Below are 23,810 nucleotides of genomic sequence, written 5' to 3' on the forward strand. Positions count from 1 at the left end.
CCTGTCAAGCTGCTAAACTGCTGTTGGTTGGGACTTAAAAGAGATTTTTCAACTGTAGATGCATCTGTTTGAGATCGAAATGAGAATTTTGCACCTTAAAAGTCAATCCACATCTTCCGTTTGTTCAGTCATTGTGAGGCTCTCCCTCCTCCTTACCATTCCCTCCAAGTATGCCAACCTAAAGCTCAGACCAGGACTCAACCATGCAAAGAGGCAAAGGGAGAGACAGAGAAGATGAGGTCCCTCCAGCGCCCCCTGAGGACCTGAAGGCCAAAATCATGCTATTGTGCTTTCATGGCTGACCTTGAGTCAAAGCAGGTTGAAATTGTACTGAAGAAGGTGCGAGCAGGGTCAGTCAGAGGAAGTAATAAGTTTTGCCCCTCCCACTGCTGGCAAAAACTTCATGTTATTTTATAGTCAGTTCGCTTGTGCTTCAACCCTAGGCTGAGTGACCTCTGGGCTCCCAGAAGAGCTTGTGGTCATCCTTGAAGTGGAAGAGCTCAGCTTGAGACTCATCTGCTGTTACCATGATGGACACAGAGATACCCACTGCTGCTTCTAGCCTACCAGGTAAATACCCCCATCTTTCTGGCAGTCTGTTGCTTTTTTTGGGTGCCTTCTGCAAATGTGATACTTACAGCTTCTGGCATTTCTCTTAGATGGCACTAGTCACATCCTTCAGATTAGAAATATCCAGTTGAAGTCAGACATGTTGGTGTCATACTCCTTCACCTGGAAAACTCTGGCAGAGATCCTGAAACCACTACTTTTTAGAGCACCAGTTCTCAACCTGTGGGTAGCAAGCCCCATGACAAAGCTTTTTCTCCAAAAATATTTACATTAGGTTTCGTAACAGTAGCAAAATTACTGTTATGAAGTACCAGTGAAAATAGTTTTATGGTTTGGGGGTCACCACAACATGAAGAACTGCATTAAAGGTCACAGCATTAGGAAAGTTGAGAAGCACTTCTCTGGAGTTTGAAATGTAATGAGTGCTCCTCAAAAATAAATAAAGACTAGGCTTAGCTTGTCTGTTAACAGAATTAATATCCAAAATACCAGCACAGTCCTGCCTTTTAACTAGGACAAAAGGCTCTGAAGAAGATGAGAGGATTGACAAAGTGAGTTTACACAGCCTGGGAGTAAAGACAGATGCTTGTGCCTAGTTGAAAAGTGAGAATGGTGGCTACCATGAAAGACTGTTAGATGAGTGGTTAATATTGAGAGGTGACCATGGCTGAAGTCTGTGAGCACTGATGCCTTTTTTTTTTTTTTTTTTTACAGCCTCTTCTCTAAGGATTTTCTGCTTGCTGGGCCAGAAGGTGGTGGATTTTTTCCTTTTGTTTTGTTTTGTTTCCTAAGCCTCTTTGCACTCACTTGAGCCCACAAGGGGCAGCAGAGTTTACCAAAGGATAACTTTTCCTTGTTCCTGTTTTCTCTAGAGACCTTCTGTTCGGATACAGTAATTGTAACACACACATACACAAACACAAACACATGCTCATCCCTCCCCCACTGCATGAGAATGCACACCATATACTCCTTCCTTGAGATTCATAAAAAGGTACTACAGAAAATAGCTAATAGTGAAAGGAATTTTAAAGAGGTTATTGTATGTTCTTTGCAATGAACCCCTTAGCTTCCAGTTCTTCTGCCTCTTATTGAGGCAAGGGTACAAAGAGAAAGAAGCAAAAGAGAAATATGGAAAACTAAAATTAAGATATATTAGGGCAGAGAGGAGAGAGACAGAGACAGGGAGAGACAGAGACAGAGTCAAGGAGAGACAGAGACACAGAGAGAGAACAATACAGGGGGAAAATAATAGAAAGCTAGAAATTAATAAGAGGTATACAGAAACCCAAAGAAGAAAACTCAAATACAATAACAAATAACAAATAAATAAAAGCAAACATATAGCAACAGAAAGCACAAAGAAGCAGAAGAGAAACCCTCTGAGAATTCTATCAGTGAGTACTACATCCTTAAGGCTGCTTTCTTGTACGTTTCCTTACATTTCCTCCTGTTCCCTTTATTGTAGTACTTGAGTTAATTAGTACAACTCCCACAAGAAAGACAACAAATTTGTATCACATAAAGTTACCATCACATTTAAAACAAACAAACAAAAAAATTGTTTCATCCTTGAGCTGGATGGAGAGATGGCTCAGCACTTAAGAGAGCACTGATTGCTCTTCCAGAGATCCTGAGTTCAATTCTCAATAACCACATGACGGCTCACAACCATCTGTAGTGGGATCAGATGCCCTCTTCTGGTGTGAGAGGTAGATAGAACTTACAGCCAGAAAAATAAAATCATCTCAGAAGAAAATGCTTATAGCACTTTACAGATGCCCTCATACATATTATAAATAAAAAAATCAGTGGTAATTTTCACAGCTTACACAAATACAAAGACAAATAACTTTATTCATAATTTTTTCTTCTAGAAGAAAAAGTAAAAGTGAGTTAAAATATCAAGAGTTATTCTTAGTCAGGTCTGGAGGAAGAGCTGGCTCAGCCATTAAGGAGCAACCCTTGTTATTTCAGAGGACTTGAATTCTATTCTCAGCATCCACATGAGGTACCTCACCTTGCCTGTAACTCTAGCTCTAAGGGATTCAACCTCTTCTGGATATCACAAGCACCTGCACTCACATGTACTTTTAACAACAACAACAACAACAACAACAATACTAAACCCTTTTAATCAAATACTCTAGTTAAAAAGACAGGGACAGATGTCAAACAGATGGCTGTTAGAGCAGGAGGGAATGAAAATGTATATGCCTGCCAGTGAAAACTTCTGAAAGTTTATCAGTCATAATACACATGCAGAAGCCCTGGTGCAGACCTGTGCAGGTCCTGTGCTTGCTGTTTCAGTCTGTGAGTTCATATGAGCTCTGTTCAGTTTATTTAGGGAGACCTGTTCTCCTATTGACCTTCATTGCCTCTGTCTCATACAGTCTTCCTGCCACCTCTTCTACGGAATTCCCTGAGCTTTACAGGGAGGGATTTGATAGAGACATCTCATTTAGAGTTATTTGTTCAAAGATGTATATTATAGCTGTCCATGTAGTACATTTAGTATATTCATTCTGTGGGTGAATGAGCGGGTCTCTGTTTCTTGTGCCTTCTCTTGAGTTTTGTTCCTTCTGTTGGGTTGTCTTGTCAAATTTCAATGTGATATTTCTTTGTTTTATCTTATTATATTTTATTGTTATTGGTTTTTATCTTTTAGAAACCTGTTTTTTTCTAGTGAGAGACAGAAAGGGAGTGGTTCCAGATGGGATGAGGTAGGGGAGAAATTGGGAGGAGTAGATGGTGAAGAAACTGTAATCAAGATATATTGTATGAGAAAAAATACATATTTTTATAAAAGGAAAACATAGAAAGTTTAACAGCCAAAATATAAAGTATTGAGTAGTCATTAGTTTAGACTGATATTTTCAAAATGCATTTCCATGTGATAAAGTATATCAGAAACCCTATCTGGAATCCATTGTGAATATTGATATCAATTGCTTTAATAATTACTAAAATGCTAGCACATTGAACCCTGTAATCCAACTATTTACCTAAAATGTCATTTGCATAACTGCATTGAAATATTAATAACTATCACCATCCATGAGCAATATGCAAACATTATTTAAACAATTATGGATACACTATCATAAAATATGTAGTTGAATGCTATCTATCATCCTTATTGATAATGACATGTGTGTCAAGTGTTAGGCTAGATACAGAAGCAAAAACTCAAACACAGAGTTTAAGAAGTTACAGGCATTTTACTGAGATGATTTACTGATGTAATTTTAAAAATTATTCCAAGTAAGCAATAATTGAAGTGATATGTTTTTAGGGCATATATCATAACACAAAGGTTCCAGTGCTGACATTCTACTGGCAACACACATAACCATAGATTTTGCTCTTCCACTTCTAGGAATTTAAATATTGTAAATACAAAGAGAATGCTCTTGTTTCATTGCAATGGTTCCTATAATATAATTCTCCATATTTACCTTTATTGTTTTATTACTGATATTTGTGGTACCTGGAATATCATTTGGTTAAAAGGTATGTGGAACAGTTATAAAAGCATGTTTTCACTTAGCTTTAGAGAAATGAAATGGTTCTTCACAATACCTTCAAGTAATTCATTTTGGAAAAACATGGTGTATTCCTTTTTAAGTGACTAATGCTGGCCATATTTGTAACATTCTGATAATTTTGTTGATTTGCTTATTTGCTTAGATGCTGGGGATTGAAGACAGGGCTCTGTACATGCTAAGACATAAGCTTTGATATCACACTCCAATATTGTAATAAAATAATTGAACATAGTGATGGAATACAAGGTGATATTTTGATACATATACATTATCAGCATATAGCGTCATAATAGCTTCACTAGAGCAACAGAATGGTAACAAACAATGTGTACAATTTTTACTCGTTTGATGTTTTAATAAGTGGAAAAATATAACATACATAGTTTTTAATTATGTATGCCATGATTGCTTCTGAAAAAAACTGAATAGACAATACCTATTTTGGAAGTTACTCAGGTCACTATATAATAGGGTCATCCTGTGTGTTCATTTTATTCTTTTATCTTATCCCTTGTCTTTATCAGAAACTATGCAAGAATAAAATTATCCTTATAGTTCTGAGGACAAAACTGCCGACAAGAAACTGAGAAAATCTAGTAGATTTAAGTCATGAGTTAACTGGAAAAAGAGTTATATAGCTTTGAGTATGATAAAAATAATGAGCCTAATCCTAATGTTGTATTATCATAAGAAGACCTTCAGAATTTGATGGTAATATAATTAAATTTCATAGAATAATGTTTCCTTCAGCTAATGTTTCCATTCCTCCCCTAGAGAAGAACACAACTAGTAAAGATAAGAATTCATTTCCCTTCTCTTTGTTCTCCAACTCTCCCTAGGAACAATGTTAACAATGTTTGCCATGCATAACTCAATTGTTGTATTAATAAGTTCACAGAACATAAGAGATCATACCAAATTAATGCAAACCAGAAATTGAAGGATCCACTGTGAGACTTTATTTAATATTTGTTAGGGTACTTTCTTCAAGTCTCTGGAGTAAGAACACAGTTATATGCTAATGGCTTATCATTTACAAATCCACCTAATTATGTGAGAATATGTACTTGCCTTGCATTGAGAGAATTCCAAAAACATTATTACAAAAGTAGATGATAATAAAATCAAAGTATGTGTTCTACCAAGCATATTTACCCTGGATTTTTGAAATCCAAATACAATATTTTTGTTTCATTTATTGATTTTAATTATTTAAAACATTCTCAATTTAAGGATGATTAGTCTTAACACATTTGACCTTTTGAATCTAATAAAATATTTAACTAAAAGTTAGGCATTGGCCTTAATCTTTTCTCCTTCTAGGATGTGGACTCAGAGGATGTACAGATGCACAGCTGATATAAAAATTAACATTTTCTTGAAATTACCTTTTCTTACCTCTATAATGTTGAAAACAGCTATGAACCTTGATCCAGGCATTGTGCTAAGTGGTTTGTACAAATTATTGTGCTTGATCTTCTCATATATCTCTTCTCTTACAGAAACATGCTCTCTGGTGAAAATATTATAGGCAAAAGCTTACAAGCCTAGGGGAAAATTTAGTTTAATGCCACCCAAAAGACTTTTGTAGGCCAATCAGAAGGTAATAAAGTCAGACTTTGAATCCAAGGTCTGTATTCTTACTACTTCAGCTTTTTCCCTTTTTATTACCATAATCCTGGGAGATCTTGTAGAAACGCAAATTACTCATCTAAGATTCTAGCTTGTTTACAGTCCTCAGAGATTCAATAGCTACCTTTGTTATAAAAGAAAGAGGAAAGGAAGGCCTAGATATCAAGTTAGTCTTCCAGAAACCTTATCAACGTGAATGTAATTTTTCAGGATTTCTTCTGTCCCTAACTGATGCAAATTAATTTGAAACTTGCATAAGCAAACAAGGATTATTTCCTATTTCATGAAATGTGGCAGGCTCAGGAAATGTTAATTTCAGGTATGCAAATGGTACGAGGAGGCAGACCATATCTGACAATTCTTGGCTATACATTCTGTGGGGTTCTGTTGGTTTTTTAGATCTCTATAAAAAAGTCATGAAGAGGAAGACCTTGCACTTGATTCTCATTCAGTAAGTTTGTATATACTTAATCTTGGGTAGTGAATAAAAGATTGGGGAGATCAAGAAAGACTCTCAATTGAAGGAAACAATCTCCATTATGAAGTTGCTGTGCTTCTGACAAAATAATAACAATAGGTGTTCAGTCAGGGTCCAAATTCTAATTTTATTTGTTTGAGAATAAAAAGACAGACATACACATGACAGATACATTTGAAGTAATTAACCCTTAATGAAGGAGTTGTAACATTTCCATGTATAGGTGTGGTATCAACATTTTAGTAAGTACTGACAAACCTAGGATATTTTCTCTTCTAGGTAGACTGAGCCCCTTTGGAATACGTTTTTTTTCATATACTTATAGTTCACTAGAAGCAATTTTTCATATGTGTCATAAAGTTTAATAATGTATCTGTTTATAGTTATTAATAATATATTACATTTGGTAGAGGTACAAATTACTTTTCTATAATTTTAGACAACAATATCATGTTCATGAAGAATCATAATGACATCTATGCCTTTTAATGCATATTTAAGTCTCCAATCTTCTTTCTACATTTTTCACTTCCACACCATGACAGAAAAACTATTTTGAAGGATTTGAATGGGAAAGGTTTCGGTTACACAAATAAGAACATTCTGGATGACTAAATTACTTGCATATAATAAATATTAAGGAAGACATTTCTTGTAATGCAGGAATTTATATTCCAAGATATGCTATTTCCTCGGTTAAAGAAAATCATATCAGAGTAGACAGCGTGAAATACTAGAGCCGACATCGTAACAAACATCCTTTACCTAACTCATAGAAATCTCTCCAAAAATCTAACCAAAGCTTCCCCTGTCTTTCCCTTGCCCTGCCTTTGAGAAACAAAAATAAGCAGGTTCAAAAGCAGGAAAATTATCAGACAAAGAGAGAATAATTCAAACGTTATATGGTTGTTAGCAGTCTAAAATTAACCAATAAACTCTTGACTTACCTGTTTCTGAACTGTGCCTTTTAGATAAGAATATATACATACATATATATATATACATATATGAATTAATAACAATTAGTAACAAATATTTTGCAGATGAAGAAAGAAATATCCATGAGTTGGGGCAAAGATTATATCCAGCCCTGTTTATGTTTTCAACCCAAATGCTTCATATGCTGGATTTCTCCTTGTCAGCCTTATTCTGCATCCCTGGGATAAATGTAGTATCTTCCCACCTCTATATTGGATCATACCCTTCAACAACATTCAAGCTGCAAGGGAGTCTTTGCTGAGGCATCCAACATTATTAGAGTACTTTAATCAATTTTCAGTTCTCTGAGGATGCCCCACTCCCAAGGCTGAATGACCCACAACCACTGTAACAATGATCTTATGGATAATCTGAGTTTGCAGTTACATAGTTGAAATTGAAAAAAATAAAAATGCTCTGAAAGTCTTTCATTCCTCCATTTTATTGTAACTGGAGTTGAATTGACTTTCAATATTCTTTGACTAAATATATCCAAGGAGAACAGACTAACATTTTCTAAAATGTGCAAATGTGCAAGAGTCTAAGAGTGTTTGATGTCCTACTTTTGATGAAATGTGAGTGTCCAAATGGCAACCACATAGGCAAACATGTCTCACATTTGCAGACAACAGAATTCCTTGGAAATGATAATGGTAATCTCTTCTGAGCACAAAGAATGTTGTTGATTTTAAGGACAAGAAAAAGCCAACCCATGAAGGTATGCCAGAAGATACAAAACCCAATTATTCAACAGCTCAGCACTTACATTTTTCAACACATAGTTGGGAGCAAAGGCTTTGACTTGCTGCTGATATCCCTCTAGACCTTAGGTTGTGTTTTCAGATTGGTTGTGTGATTTCGAAGAGGGTATAAAGGTCCTGAAGAAGTAGGGCTACAAGTCACAGGTTGGCATTAGCATTTGACTCTACTGTGGGATTCTCTTGACACTGCTTCAGCTTTTCCCCTTAAGAAAAAGAGGTTATATGGGCACAGCAACCTACATTGCCAGTTTAAGGCTGTAACTACACAGCTCTGAAAACTTTCACTCTCTTCTCGGTTTCCAGTGAGGTTACTGGAGAGGGGGAAAGATCCTAGATCCATTTTTTAGACTGGTTAAGTAATATTTGCTCTTTCTTGGAAAAGTGGCCCCTCATGTGCAATTATTTCACATGTCTTGGAGTTTTAAATCTTAATGTAAACCAGTAGCCTTGTGTCTTCCCTCCTGCCTATCTGGAGCCCCATTCCAAGCACCCCCAGCCCCTCCTCCCTATCAGACTCTGAAGTGTCACTCACAGTCCTTTCTTACTTTTAACAGCTTCCAAAATAAACAGTGGAGGTTGTGACCGACTGGGCATTCACTCAGTTGAATACAACAGTATCTCCCAATCACTTTGGCGTGAGCCGCCTTTGGTGGCAGGTCTGCTCCCTAAAAGGCAAGCATTTGCCAGTCATTGGCTTCTAGCAGGTCCCAGAATCAAGGATTTGAGGACTGATGGTACACAGGTGCCCACTGAGAGGGAGAACGAAAAAGAAAGGGAAACTACACCTCATAGGATTTCGACTCAAGTTTATAATCTTTCTTCTCTTTTATTTTGTCTATTTAAATAAAAATATATTCATATATAACAGACGGGGAGATTTTTCTGTTGTAGAGTGCGGATCCAAAAGTTCGTTTTCAGATTTAAGACTTCTTCTGTGAGCTTTTCCTCCGGAGCCTCTCATCTGTGCCCTCCCTCTCCCCCTCCCTCCCCAGCCCAGCTCAGGTTGAAACTTTGCAGCGTGCAATCACTTCTTCCCCTCCAGGGATGGCTCTGAGCTCTCGAGCGCACGCCTTCTCCGTGGAGGCCTTAATGGGGCGACCCAGCAAAAGAAAAGCTCAAGACCCAAGAGAGGAGATGCAGCCTGAGCTGCAGGAGGAGCAGTTTGTGGAGGAAGGGGAGGAGATACTGAGGAGCCCTTCTGGGGACAGTCAGCAGCCCGGTAAGTACACTCAAGCAGCTCCGGTGCGGTACCCCGAGCGCTTCTCTCCTGCGCGCACTGGCTGGCTGGCTAGATATTCTTTGCCTGTTCTTTGCACAGCAGCAAGGATGTCCTGGCATGGCCGGCTCCACAAGTCGGGTTGTGGATTGTGGAACACATTAGCCACCTGACTTTAAAACAAATTTTAGAGAGTCTGAATTTCACTAGAAGTGCTATGGTTTGTTTGCAATGAAAAAGAGGGTGCCACTTGGTTTTAGAGGAGTGATTCACACACCTCTTACAAAATCCTAAGAGTCAAATTTGGCTGTTGTTAGTAAGAAGCAGGGTTTCCCCAAAAAGCCCAAGAAAATCTACCTTTAGGTTCAGTTTATGGCAGGTTGGGGTAGAGAGAATTTTAAGTGCCCCACCTTTCATGGGATGCGAAAGTTTCTTCATTAAGAAATCACAAAGGATTTTGTGGGGAACATCAGACTTCCTGGGAAGTGGGGTGGGGGAGACTTTCAGTTCAAAGATAGTCTCCTGAGAAAAGGATGTGTGCAACTTCCCAAACTCTCAAATCCCCTGTCTAGCAGAAAAGCGACTCAAGGAAGAATCTTCAAAAACTGTTTTCTCCCACTCTGAGGAGAGCAACAGCCAGAAAAGTCTGCAAGAAGAAAGTGTTATCCAAGTGGAGCTTCAGGGATCTGACCTATGGAAGAGATTCCACGACATTGGCACTGAGATGATCATTACCAAGGCGGGCAGGTTCGTTCAGCTGGGTCAGTGACTTCCCTGAATCACACACAGTAGGCACTTCAGGAAGAGAATCCAGTTTTGGTAATGTGAGGCTCCTCCCCCTTCACATTCCTTGGCAGAAGTTAGAAAGCCACAGATTACTCCATCTATTGCTCTGAGAAGTACCTAGCTGCATCAAATGGTCTACTCCTATTTTCTGATACATCCTTACTCCAAGGACTCACTCTTCCAATTCCTGCCTGTGTACTGTATGCAAAAATCCAGATCTGTGTAGGCAAGCAAGTGCCAGTTGTCCCTCCAACTTCTTATTGTTGTGGCCAGCCTCTCAGTACAAGCCTAGAAAATAATACTGGATCCACCATCCTCCAGCATCCCATTCCAGGCTCACTCCACGAGGAAGTCAGCCTTTCCACAAGCTAATCCTTAGGGTGCTTCCTAACGATTCTTCTTAATTTCAACCATTTACAAATCTACCTCATGTGCCCTTCTTCTAAATACAGAAAAGAAACAAAACCTGTCCTACTTGCTTTCTTATAATTTTAATACGGCATGGGAGGTCATGGATGAAGATCTTTCATAAAGATATTCTACGCCACTAGAAAATCTCAGACTTGTTAAATCAACTATCTTTTTCTTACATAACAAATGCCATTCCCTGAGCACATCATGGAAAGAGAAGAGTTCTGACTTTATTTGTCCACAACTCATCTTCCTTCACAACAACTCTATTATAGCACACCTCATGTTCTAGTTTCTCACCAAATCCCTATTTTTTTTTCCCACAGACGCATGTTTCCTTCTGTTCGGATTAAGGTGAAAGGGATGGACCCTGTGAAGCAGTACTATGTGATTTTGGACGTGGTACCAGTGGATTCCAAACGCTATAGGTAACTTGGTAGACAAGGGGATAGTCCAGCTTACATAGTTAAGATCCAAATGGGCTGAGGGCACCATGGATCTTGCAGCTTGACACCTGACAGCAGAATTTTTTTTTTTTTTAAGTGTACATAGTGAGGAGGGAGAATTGCTCATCCTTGGACTTTGATAGTTGAATCTGGGTTCAAAGTGAAGGAAGTGCTGGTCTTTTCTATCCCCTCCTCCTGGAAGTTTATGTTAAATGGCTCTGTATTGTGCCTTCTGCCTACCCACTCTTTGTGCCTTAGATATGTAGGCTGTGGTTGATTTGTACTCTGGCATCCTGGAGGCAAGCAGTTTGAAAAAATCGGGAAAAATGCCTTAGACTCAAGGTGGAACAGGCTATAATCTGGTCAGGTTCTCAAAAGCTGCCATGATTTGCCCAAACCTAGCGGTAGGGTCCTGAGGTTAGGATTAAGTTTTCGCCCATCTGTTGTCCTCTTTTTAGATTTTTACCTGATGGGATGGCAGGATTCAGACAGTGCTAGGTATCAATTTTGCTTTTCACTTGAAGCCCTTAACGAGGCTGGATCAAATATGTACAAATCAGAACCTTTTGAGCTAGCAGCTTAAGAAGCTCTGTCCTGCGGACGTTTTTGACTGGGGACTCTGGAAGTGAAGGGGAGGGTAATGTGAAAACAGCCCAAAGTAAGCCACTTGCAGTCAACCTTGGGCGCCTGTGGTGCGTGGCCCTAGCAGGGGAGCCCATTTAGCTTCATAGCTGCTTCTCAAGGCAAGAAAGTGCCACTCACCAGCAAGCTGTAACCTCCTCAGCCAGGGAACAGAAGCGGCTGCTTGGATTTCGCCTTGTTCTGGCGCTAGTTTAGGTGGGGGGAATGCTGAGCAAAACACAGTTTGAGATTGAAAACAGTTTAGAAAAATCAGCCCGCAGGACGCGCGGGGCGGAGTTCCTTTGGAGTTTTCTGCTGTGAAGTTTAATTGGCAAAGGAGTTCGTAGCAAAAAAAAAAACAAACAAAAAAAAAAAAAAACAAAGCGGGCTTTAACTAAAACTATTAAGCGTGGGCAGGGCAGACATTGCTTCACCCTCTGTTTCTTTCCTCGCGGTTGCTTCTTGTTCTCTTGTCATTCGTGAATTGTTTTAGGCATCGCTGCAGTGGGAAAATAAATCAGATTGCTGCTCCAGTTTTTGTGAAGAAATTCCGGACTCATATCCCACGCCATTTTTTACTCGTCCGGACATTTCATTGCATTTTGATGGCATATGCATATTTACTGATCGTTTGTTCGTTCATTCTTTTGTTTGTGTGTTGCCCTTGAACACTCTTTGAAAATGAAGTTAGAACTTCTGCTTATTTACTACTTTTTGGGATAGGCATTTTCATTTTTGATAAGGCTCTTAGGTGGAGAAGTCTGAAGTCTCCCATCCTGCTTTGTGCTGGCTGAGCCTAAAGCCACACTTCACTCATTCATTTTTTTTTATTCCCTCAGGTATGTGTATCACAGCTCACAGTGGATGGTAGCTGGAAATACTGACCATTCGTGCATAACTCCCAGATTCTATGTCCACCCGGACTCCCCTTGCTCAGGAGAAAACTGGATGCGTCAAATCATCTCTTTTGATCGAGTGAAACTCACCAACAATGAGATGGATGACAAGGGCCATGTAAGTGAGCACAATGTTTCTCCTAGAGGAGGTAAGTGCTAAGGCTCCTGGTGAGAGGGAGTCCTCAAGAGGTCACTTCTTTGTAAGTGTTGAATGTTTTGAGAGGAAAGCTCTTGGATCTGTAAGTCATAGACCACAAAGGGCTCCTCTAATCTGAGTGCTGGGTTCCTGAAGGACTGAATGCAGAGAGCTTAAGGGTCCAAAGACCCCAAAGAAGAGAGCAGTTTATGCTAAAGAGAATGTGTCCTACCCTGGAGAATGGGAGGGAACACTTCACAGGGCTGTGGGCTTCTATCTTCCTTAGAGCCCACACATTTGTTATATGGGTACCTTTGATGTATTGGGGGATGCAGAGGAGCAAATAAGCCAGACTGGAAGTCTCCATAACCTGCTGCCACTGGCCTCAGCTCCTGCTTATTTTCAGGTTTTCTGGATTTTTTTTAAACTTTTGTATTGATCCTTTGTGAGTTTTATATCACCCACTCAGGTCATGCTCATCTTCCAATCTGCTTCATATCTGCCCTTCATTCTTGCAACTTTCCTCCCCTAAATAAAGCACACAAGCAAACAGACATCAATAGCAAAAACAAACAAAAAACAAACAAACAAAAAAACAACTCAAAGCATAGCAAACATCTCAGCGTGGAAGCTATAGTGTGTCCCACAGTTTATCCTTCTGTCCACACATCTACACTTGCAAATGTTCATTGCAGTGAGTCATTACTCTGGTTCCAGATCTCTGGCTTCTGTGACACTGATAAGGATGCAATATTGATGATGTTACAGAAGCCTGAGCTTTCTCCTTGGGCCCTGTCACCCTAGTCTTGTGCCAGTCACAAAAGAAGAAAAGGACCAGGATTAGGAGGTGTGGAATATTAGTGTTCTGGCAATATCTGGGAACATCAGTTACTGCCCAGAGAGATCCTATCAGTTGATTGGGTCCTCATGACACTTCCATATCACGTGGTCATCCGAATTTGGAAGCAGGAAAGGCTGGATATGGAATTTGCTCCATAGTGTCAGTGTCCTCTGGAAAGCCTTCAGCCAGGAGGGTCAAAGCCCACAACAAAGTCCTTCCTGGCATACTTATATCTAGTTTTGTTTTGTTTTGTTTGGTGTGTCTTCTTATAAACTGGGGGATGGTGTTGGGAAGAAGTAGGTGTTTAACATGGCATTTAACCATTTCTTCCTCAGATCATTCTGCAGTCCATGCATAAGTACAACCCCCGTGTGCACGTGGTGGAGCAGGATAGCAGAATTGACCTGTCCCTGATTGAGTCCTTTCCTACAGAAGGAGTTAAAACATTCTCCTTTAAAGAAACTGAATTCACTACTGTGACAGCTTACCAAAACCAGCAGGTAAAGCTGTCTAAACTCCAGTAAGTGGGAATGGCCCCACTGGTATATTGGGATAGAAGCTAAAATGGATTACATTTTAAACAATGAAGAATAATATCATGGTTTTATTTTATTTTCCAGTTATAATTGATAGAATGTTATGTGGTTCTTGTGGTAAACAGGAAATCAGGGCAAAAGGGAACAGTAGACAAAGGAAAAATTGTTTTAATTCTGATTTATCTATGTGCTCACATTTATTTAAAGTACACCATTATAGTGGCAGCATTGTTGCTAAGAACATAGGCTGCATTTTTTTTCCTCTTTGTCTTTCTTTTGAATTCATAGATTACCAAACTGAAAATAGACAGGAATCCTTTTGCCAAAGGATTTAGAGATCCTGGGAGAAATAGGTAAGTAACATAGCAATTAAATTTAATACTTATGTAGCCCCTTTAATAACTACTAAAAATAATACGTAAATAGAATTGCAGTCAGACAGAGTATTTATGTAGCTCTTGTATGAGTATTAAATATAGGATACTTGTGAATCAGAGACTCAGAAGCTTACACTTTGACAGGTTTGGATCCCAAACCATGCCTCATTCTACTATCCTTCTTACCCAGTGTTAAGATGCTGTGTAGTGGGCTGGAGAGATGGCTCAGCCGTTAAAGGCTAGGCTCACAACCAAAAATATAAGATGCTGTGTAGTATAGACTTGTGGAGCTTACAGAAATGTACTCAAACCCTAGCTACTAGTGTAGACTTTACAGGCATTTATGAGACCCTAACTAATATTTCAGATGATCATTCATAAAGTATGAAAAGTTTATATGTACTATTATATTCACAAAATGTTTTCTGGAATTACTAAAAAATAAATATCCCTTTTTTAGGGGTGTCTTGGATGGATTTTTAGAGACCTACCCATGGATGCCTTCTTTCACTATGGACTTTAAAACTTTTGTCGCAGACACACAAAGTAAGAAAACCTTTTAACTTTTGTTTTATTTTTATATACTGTAGTAACAAAAAGCATAAATCTTATACCAAATTCTACTCAAGGGGTTAACTATATGCCAGAAAAAAATGTGTTTTCACAAGCAATGTGTATTTATTATGTGGGAAAGTAAGAAGCAAAGACAAACACAAACTGAAATTTAAGGGAGATAGTAAAGTTTTGTTGCAGGTAGATACATTGGTCATCTCACTTACTGAATTATCTTACAGATTTATCATAATATCATACATTATACATGGATTCCACAGTATCTCATTCCTTTATATGAACAATCTAGGTTATTTCTATGTATATGTTGCTCTTATTTTCAAATTCTTCAAAAATTCATTAAACATATGATACATAGTAACAACATATTGTGAAATTTATAGCATGTAAGGAAAAATGTATGATAAGCAGGGTAGAGGAGCTAGGAAGAAATAAATGCAAGTATAATGCTACAAATTCACATACAGGATGTGGCACACTACTACTTGGAGGAAAACTGAAAGTAAAAGATGAATACTACAAACAGAAAATAACAATTAAGAAATTATTATTAATAACCCAAGAAATGACTCTCAACCTGCAAAACAGAAAATGGCTAAATCTAACATGAATGTGGTTCAATTTGTCTACTTTTAACTTTTTAAATACTTTTTAATTTGTACATTAAAATTGACTATGCTAGTGGAGTTCCATGTGATGTTTTTACTCACATATCCATTAAAAATGTTTAGACTCCTTGAATCATATTTATCTCCATAAGCAGTTGTCACCTTTATATGGTGAAAACTTTCAAGATCCATTGCAGTGTTTCTAAAAGCACAATATACTGTTGTTAACTGTACTCTACTTCCTACTGTGCTAGTCTCCAATTATATCTGAGAACATTCTGATTTGACATCTGCCTATTCCCATTTGACCTCCATTTTCTTCAGAATTTAATAGTCATTAATATGTTCTCAGTTGTCATAAGATCATCTTTTACATTTCACATATGAGTGAAAGCATAAAGTATGTGCTTTTTTGCATCATAACCAAATTGATTGTCACAAGTATTTTAAAATATTTGTAATGTGTTTCTTCTCAAGCAGTACATTGCCTGATGAAAGCATCATCATCATGTTGGATAATGCATGTGTTCTAGTAAAATAATCTGGAATTTTACTTACTCAAATAGTTTATTTAGTCAAACTATAAATAGAATATATTATCTGTAAACAACATAAAACTCTCCATTCATTTTTACTCCACTAAAGTTGCTTGTCTATGGACATTTATTTAACATTGCATTTATGGAGCAAGACATCAACATTACACTAAAGTTTCACATGATGCTATAAGTAATTGTAATGTAAAGAAATTAAGTATAATTAGTTGTTGAAATGATGTACTTTAGTGAGCTGCATAAAAACTATGAACAGTTGCTTTACTAAATCAGTTCAACTGACAGCATCAGGCAACATACTTTTAAAATATTAAATAACCTAATTTCAAAAAGAACATAAATGACCATTAATTGATCACTTAAAATAACATAAACTTCATCATTTACAGAGTGTAAAGCACACTCAAATCAGAGATTAGTAATAATTTTTAAAATAACTTTTCATTGGTTTATTACAGATATTTGTCACTCTGCTGCTAAAATATTAGTATATATTTATATACAAATATACTCAAGAGAAATAACAATATTATCGATAAAATTTTACAACTTTCTTAAGTATAGTCAAGCATAATTGACTGAACATTTATGAAAAATAAAGTTCAGAATCTAGATTTTCCTGTACCATATAATAATTTTCTTATCTGTTAAACTAGTGGTTCTCAACCATCCAAATACTGCAACACTTTAATACTGTTCCTCAGGTTGTGGTGACCACCAACCATAAAATGATTTGTTTGCTACAGTTATCTCATTACTTTAATTTTGCTACTGTTATGAATTGTAATATAAACATCTGATATGCATGGTATCTGGTATGTGACCCCCAACAAGGGCATGCCCCCCAGATTGAAAACCACTATGTTTAAAAATAAAAGATTTCGAATGTCACTGAGTGAACACTTCTTACCTTGATGTTTCTTAACTTGAAACACTGTCTTCAATTCTTGATAGAGAGAACCATAGAAATCTCTCCATTTCTTATTTTCATATAAAAGAATTTATTGATTGTCAATATGTTCTTCACCAATAAAATTATTTTCGTATTTGCTTGCTTTTTATGCTGAAACAATCTGTAAATTCCCAAACAATAAATTACCTTGTTCAGTTTTTTAAAAATAAAATATTAGTTTTTATATATCATTATATATCACTTATATAATGATATATATCATTTATATATATAGTGATATCACTTTTATATATCATTAGCTAAATTACATATGGGGTTTCTTTAACTCTTGGGCAAAATATAAAGTATAGTAAATGTTCAGTGTGTAATACAACAGCAGTTCTTCCAGTAGTAGAGATACCACATTCCAAGTCAGTCAGAGGAACAAAAATATCTTTTCCCAAGCTGAAAGAACTGTGAAATTGAAAGAAAACCACTCCAAGAATGGGACAGAAATGGCAATAGATAAGATTACTGGTTGAACAGGAAAATCAGGTTCATTGTTCTCTGCCTGATTTGTCTTTTCGCAGGTGGAAGTAGTGGCTCATCCCCAGTGACCTCTAGTGGAGGAGCTCCCTCTCCTTTGAATTCCCTACTTTCTCCATCTTGTTCTCCACCTACGGTTTACATACCTCCAAGCTCCTTTGGGATGACCTATCCAGATGCATACTTGCACAGTGTCCACGTACCCTTCTGCTACAGAATTTGTCCAACTAATTATTGGCGACCACAATCTTTTGTCTTACCTACTCCTGAAAGGCTACCAAGCTTCATCATTCCTCAGACCTTACCCCCACTCATGATGGAAGTCCCAGTGGTATCCTCCAGGGGCATCATCAATCCGAACAGTGGCTTACATGAAGACTGCAATGGGCAGTGTCTACAAGCATCTCATTCTGCCAATCAAATGTTATATGGATTACAGAATCCTGGAAATATTTTAGATCCAAACCCCATTGCCCAAGAAGCAATCAGTTATCCTTTTCATCCTCCTAATGGCTGTTATAGGTACAACATCTCCATGCCCCCTAGACTGGAAAATGTTGCCAATCACCTCAGTGAAAATGGTACCAGTCAGATTTCTTTTACTGAAGGTAGCTGTGATCATTCCCGTTGGTATCCAGCCATTAACCATTACCTTTAATGGGACAACATCCATGTTTTAAGACATTTACATGTAAGCATCTCTTTTCTTTATTTTTAACAAAACAAAGAACATTTCTTAAAAACTTCCTTACCAAAAAGTATTGCTTTGTTTTGTTTTTAAAGTAACTTAACAAATGTTTACAAGAATTACTATATAATGTCATCTGTGACCTGTAAGAATATGACATTATAATAACCTTGGTCCTCAAATAAGTTATTTAATAAATATTATTTGATAAGACATGCTACCAGTGATAATTAATGCCAGAAGATTAAGTCTAAAATTACAACATTGTTAATTCACTTCGTGTTTTATCAATTTACTAAGACCAAAAAAAAAAAAAGATGGATATAATCCTGTAAAAACAATAAAAGTGTTTTCACTCTTATCTGTGAAGATTGGCTACACTATAAATATCTATCAAGCAATTACAGCAAAAATTGAATAATTTGCTTGATTTATATTTTGCTGCTGAAAGGAATAGTAATTAAAGATTTAAGGTATACATAGTTGCCAAGTATTGTTTTCCATTAACCTGTGTAGCTTGAATAATATTTAATACTGAAGGGATGGAAAGAGCACTTGAAAACTATCTGATATTTATATGTGATTACTCCATTAATTGATGACAAGAAGTTATTTAACTGAAAATTAAATAACATATCTGAGTTGTACTTTAATTATTATATTTAATATTAGGGAAGATATTAATTTTATAGTTATTCTAGGATATCTGTATATATATATATATATATATATATATATATATATATATATATATATATATACCAATGCTTTAAACATCAGATAATTTTGTTATGTGTTATAGCCATAAATCTAAGCATATGTAGTTACACTAGTAATAGTAATAGAAAGAGGCAACATTTTAAATGCTATAAGTTTGGTACTTACCTTATTTTACTTTGTAAATAGTTCACAAATCGTCCTTTCACACTTTTAATTATATTAAACAAAGGAAAGCCTTCATACAAAATTAGACTTGGAAGAAACCTGAATCAAGTAGCCCATTTCCCTTAAACTAAGCCGTCAGTTGCCTGAGGTCTGTTAACACCGCTAACTCATGCACATAACTATTTAATGCTGAAACAGGTGATATGGAACTCAAGAAAGTTGATATATTGTGACTATAGTTATACAACAAAATATTATCTGTCCATATCTAACTGTCTTGCTTTAAAAACTTTCAAAATCATCTGGTTAGACACAGTGTGAAGTTGTTAGTACTTACGTAAAAGTAGCTACATGATACTGTATAAGTGACAAATTCTAGTAATTAAACCATCATTTCCACCTGGTTGGAAGATAAATATATATGATAATATATATGATAACATATATGATAATATATGTTCTCCCTGCCTCCTTTGAAAAAAGAAGTCTACATTTAGATATATGGTTTTTAACCTGTCCTGGTATGTGATTTCCCCCAAATAAACCTAGAGAAAATAAACCTTGTGCCTAATTTTCTAAATTTGCACATCAAGTCAGGAAATAAGTGAGTGATATTTTATCCTTGCATAGCTCTGAGTCAAGCTTAAACCTGAAGTCAGATTCCCTGGTCAGGATAGTATTTTGTGGAACAGTCAGTCAAGCTAAAATCAATGACAAAAATTGAGTTTGGTTGAAGGTCTAAGTGGACAGATTTTTTTTAGTACATTTTAAACATTAATATAAGATTTTATGTAACAGAATTCAGAACATTCAGTATAAGGTGCCTAAACTATATGGCTATTATATTTTGGAAGACCAAAATATAACTTTACAGCATTTTAGGTCACATACTTTTAGGATCAAATTAACTAATGTCATTGCTTCTATTTAGTGTGCTTTGGAAATGAAGACGCTTCTTTAAGTCTCCCAAGCTGTGAAGAGATGGGTGGTTCACACTGTTTTCAAGTATGAGTTCTCCATATGGTCTGAAGATGGACATGATTTCATTTTTTTGTGAGGTTGAAGTATGTTTTTGTAAGGAAAAGGAATGAACTTTTAGTCTAAGCAAGGGATGACTCAATGGATAATCTTTGAACCAGCAGTATCATATATGCTGACAACCTGACACGGTTGCCAACAATGCATAAAGACAAGCATCTGCACTGGACATTATGGAAGATTCTTCTTAAATTCTCCTAATCATTTCTATTTTGCACCTTGGGAAAATCATGGCACACAAAGCAGGTACAAATGTAGCTTTTAAATATTACTGATGTGCCAGTCAGTTTTCTGGCTGAGCCAGAATGTAGCTGAAATATATTATATAAAAACTAAAATATATTTTGCAAAAATTTATATGCATGCTAACAACAAATTTAGTATGTTTCGTATAACAGATATGTAGATATGTATCATGTATAAACTAGGACATTTTTACATTGTTGTCTCCTAATTTAATATCACTAACAAACTTTTAACATATGTATATGGTTTTATAAATTAAAGATGTCACACTGTGTATATACACACATAATGTGTGTGTGATCTCCAATGGGATATTTACTTTTCTTAAAAATTATTTACACTGTGCTTTTTCTCCCACTCCTAAAGAGAGATGCTGTATTGAAAATTTGCTCACTAGACATTGACCTACACTATCAATTATGTATACTTATGTGGAGAGGCATATTTAAATATATTTAGAAATATCTAATTGCATATGCTGTACTTTGAGAATTGAATTGACAGGGTAGAAGTACAATGCTTTATATTCCAATTTAAAGATAGGTTGTTACCTTTCTGTTGAAAAATAGTAAACCAGCAAATATAACAATAATATTCTAGCATGTAGCAACAGTTTATCAGTTGATTTCACAGGAATTTAGCATGCTTATTGGAGCAGTTCAAAACAAACCAAATAGCTTGGTCACTGGTGGTAGTAGCTTTGATATAACTACCTTGGTATACTTTTAATTTTCTTGGATTTGATCTGCAATTAAATAATATTTTGTATTAAAACTGTATAAATAAATATGGTTTGGATGGCAACATAGAAGAGAATGAAGAGATAACATAGAACAGTTGAAACATACCCCATATTTAAAACTATTTACACAAGTGGGGCTGGCTAAATTTAACATGTTGTTTCAATAAAATATTGAGAGTAAAAAGATGAGTATCATTTCCCCTCAAAGTTTCAAATGTTCATGTTTACAAATTTGTCCTGCACATTAATCTGTAAACATACATTATGGTGAACAGATGTTTGGGAAAATGTTATCGCATCTTTGTATTCGGTTGAAATGCATATACATCTTTATTGGCTCACTTTTAACTGCTTAAAAGAGTTACAACAGTTAAAGTTAAATATGATAGAAAATTCTGATAGCATAATGCAATGCATTGTAGCATTAAACACTTTAGTCAAATATTATATTGTTATTGTTTAACATGAAAGAATTTTGACTTTGATTTAATATCATATTCTTATGAACATGGTGATATAATGTAACATTTTAGCTATAAATCTGTAATTAACAATTTAAAATATTACTAATATGAAAAGGAATAAAATTATGATCTTATGTTAGATAAAATTTGTCAGTGTTATTATTTAAATATATAATTCAATGTTTCTTCCATTTATGGCCATGTTTTAGTGTAGTACTTTAGTACTTAACTTTTATTTAAATTTTACCAAAAATTATCATATTTAGTTTATAACATATAAATGTGACTTCTCTCCAACTAAGTGAATTCACTAGTTTCCTTCCTTGTTGAATTTTATATATTCTTGGAAAGAATGCTGTCATAAAAACAACACACACATACACACACACACATACACACAATGTATAGATCTTGCTTTGAAACAGGCAAGAAAAATCAGTGTTGAAATTCAAAATTTAGCACCCACACAAAACTGTATTTTAATTTTATTAAGAGAAGCCATACACAGGCCAAACTGTTTATTTAACTATTAACTGCATGTTACATATCAGAGTTGACTTGTGTTCAACTCCTAATAATTGACAGAGAGAGAACTGTTTGGCAAAAATACCATTATTTTGTGATCTTTCATGATGATTCTTTTAATTTACTTATTTATTTAGCTCTCAAATATTACATTCCAAATGAAATTTCCCCTTCCTCAACTCCTCCCAGTTCCTTCCCCCATTCCCTCTCCCCAAAACCCTTCATTTCCCTTCAGAAAAGAGCAAAGTCCCAGGGGTATCAACCAAGCATGGCATAACAAGTTATAATAAGACTAATCATATACCTCATATTAAGGCTGGACGAAGCAACCAAGCAGGAGGAAAAGAGTCACAAAAACTGGCAAAAGAGTCAGAGATAGCCCTTGTTCCCTGTTAAGAGTTCCACAAAAAGACCAAGTTACACAACTGTAACAAAAATGCAGAAGAGCTAGGTCAGTCCCATGCAAGTACCCTGGTTGTCTCAGAGGACCTAGGTAAGTCCCCTGCAGGCTCCCTGGTTGTCAGTTCAGTCTCTTTGAGCTCCTATGAACCTAGGTTGGTTGATTTCTGCGGGTTTTCTTGTGGTGTTCTTGACCCCTCTGGATCCTACAATCCTTCCCTCCTTTCTTCCACAGGATTCCTCAAGTTCTGCCTAATGCTTGGTGCAGGTCTCTGTATCTGTTTCCATCCATTGATGGATGAAGTCTCTCTGATGACAATGAACTAGACAGCAATTTATGAGTGTAGCAGAATATCATTAGGAATTATTTCATTGACTTTTTCCCCCTGTTAGTGTTTGATTCTACCATGGGTCTTAGGCTATCCAGCTTCTGGTTCTTTGCCTTCCAGGCAGTGTCATGGGTGAGTTCCCTCTCATGGCACAATTTTTGTACTGCCTTTACCTCAGCACATCTTACATTCAGGACAAATTTTATGTCAAAGGTTTTGTGCCTAGGTTGGTATCCCAGCACCTCCACTGGAAGTCTAACCTGGTTACAGGAGATGAGTAGTTCAGGCTTCCCACATTGCTGGCGAGGAAAGGCTGAATGAATGCAGTGTTACAGAAGGATCTGTGGGCCTGAGTGCCCTACATATGAAATTAACTTAAATTAATCTGGTGTTTGTACTCTAATGCTGGCACCAAGTTCAGCAGATGTGAGGAAGTAAGACAATTGCCCTTGGCCCTGGGCTTTACAATGGGTAGTAAGTATAACCACCTTAATTTATGCTATCAAGGGGCTCAGGCTACACAAACACACATGCACAACTTTAGTTTATTCATATATGTATATCTTTCCTACTAAACTGTGAGTGAAGGTGGAATGGAATATTTTTGAGAAAAAAATATTTTTCAACTTTTACAAATATATATTTTCATATACATATAATATATTTATATATAGATGTGTGTGTGTACAAATGTGTGTGTGTGTGTGTGTGCCAAAACATAAAAGAGAGCAAAAGGTGCAGAATCACAAATAATTTGAAATTTGATTTACAGACTGTGAGTGTCTATGCATGCTAGAAAATTTTACATAGGCGAAGTCATACAATATTAACAATGATTTTACCAAATTAAGCTCACCCAAACTAGGAGAAAATAACTAAAAATACAATAAGTCTATCTCACTGTAAATACTGCTGTGGTTAGTTTTGGTCATCCTAAAGTGGTTTTATATCCCTTTTATTAATATTTTCCTATTTCTATGAAAAATAAATTTTAGTTTTATCCTCTTGGATCATTTGTTTGTTCTGCTTTTGATGCATGTAACTGGACATGTTTAGGGGATACAATATGCTGTCATGACATCTGTGCA

At 36.3% G+C, this 23,810-nt stretch overlaps 1 protein-coding gene across 4 annotated transcripts; it reads left to right on the forward strand.

Annotated features, from left to right (window-relative positions):
- Positions 1-426: 426 nt before the first annotated feature.
- Tbx22 (T-box transcription factor 22) lies at positions 427-21,612 on the forward strand. 4 transcript variants are annotated; one of them, XM_021188166.1, is made up of 9 exons: positions 427-570; positions 9,010-9,186; positions 9,759-9,930; positions 10,707-10,808; positions 12,287-12,461; positions 13,656-13,820; positions 14,145-14,209; positions 14,694-14,779; positions 17,451-18,097. In XM_021188166.1, the coding sequence occupies exons 1-9, from the start codon at positions 528-530 to the stop codon at positions 18,062-18,064; spliced, it is 1,599 nt and encodes a 532-aa protein (XP_021043825.1). In that variant the 5' UTR covers positions 427-527; the 3' UTR covers positions 18,065-18,097. The 4 variants fall into 4 exon arrangements, with proteins under 4 accessions (XP_021043825.1, XP_021043826.1, XP_021043828.1 ...); XM_021188167.1 differs by lacking the exon at positions 427-570 and adding an exon at positions 8,666-8,701; XM_021188169.1 differs by lacking the exons at positions 427-570; positions 9,010-9,186; positions 9,759-9,930; positions 10,707-10,808 and adding exons at positions 11,111-11,188; positions 19,911-21,609 and having other exon boundaries at positions 12,287-12,492.
- The last annotated feature ends 2,198 nt before the right edge of the window (positions 21,613-23,810 follow it).

This window comes from Mus pahari, chromosome X (assembly GCF_900095145.1).
Source record: "Mus pahari chromosome X, PAHARI_EIJ_v1.1, whole genome shotgun sequence".
Classification (NCBI taxonomy): domain Eukaryota; kingdom Metazoa; phylum Chordata; class Mammalia; order Rodentia; family Muridae; genus Mus; species Mus pahari.

What these genes read in the sequence shown, in the direction of transcription:
- Tbx22 (XM_021188166.1), top strand. Translation starts at nt 528, where the DNA reads ATGATGGACACAGAGATACCCACTGCTGCTTCTAGCCTACCAG. An exon ending in TGCTGCTTCTAGCCTACCAG is followed by an intron (nt 571 to 9,009) that starts GTAAATACCCCC and finishes CTTCCCCTCCAG; the next exon opens with GGATGGCTCTGAGCTCTCGA. An exon ending in GTGGATTCCAAACGCTATAG is followed by an intron (nt 10,809 to 12,286) that starts GTAACTTGGTAG and finishes TTATTCCCTCAG; the next exon opens with GTATGTGTATCACAGCTCAC.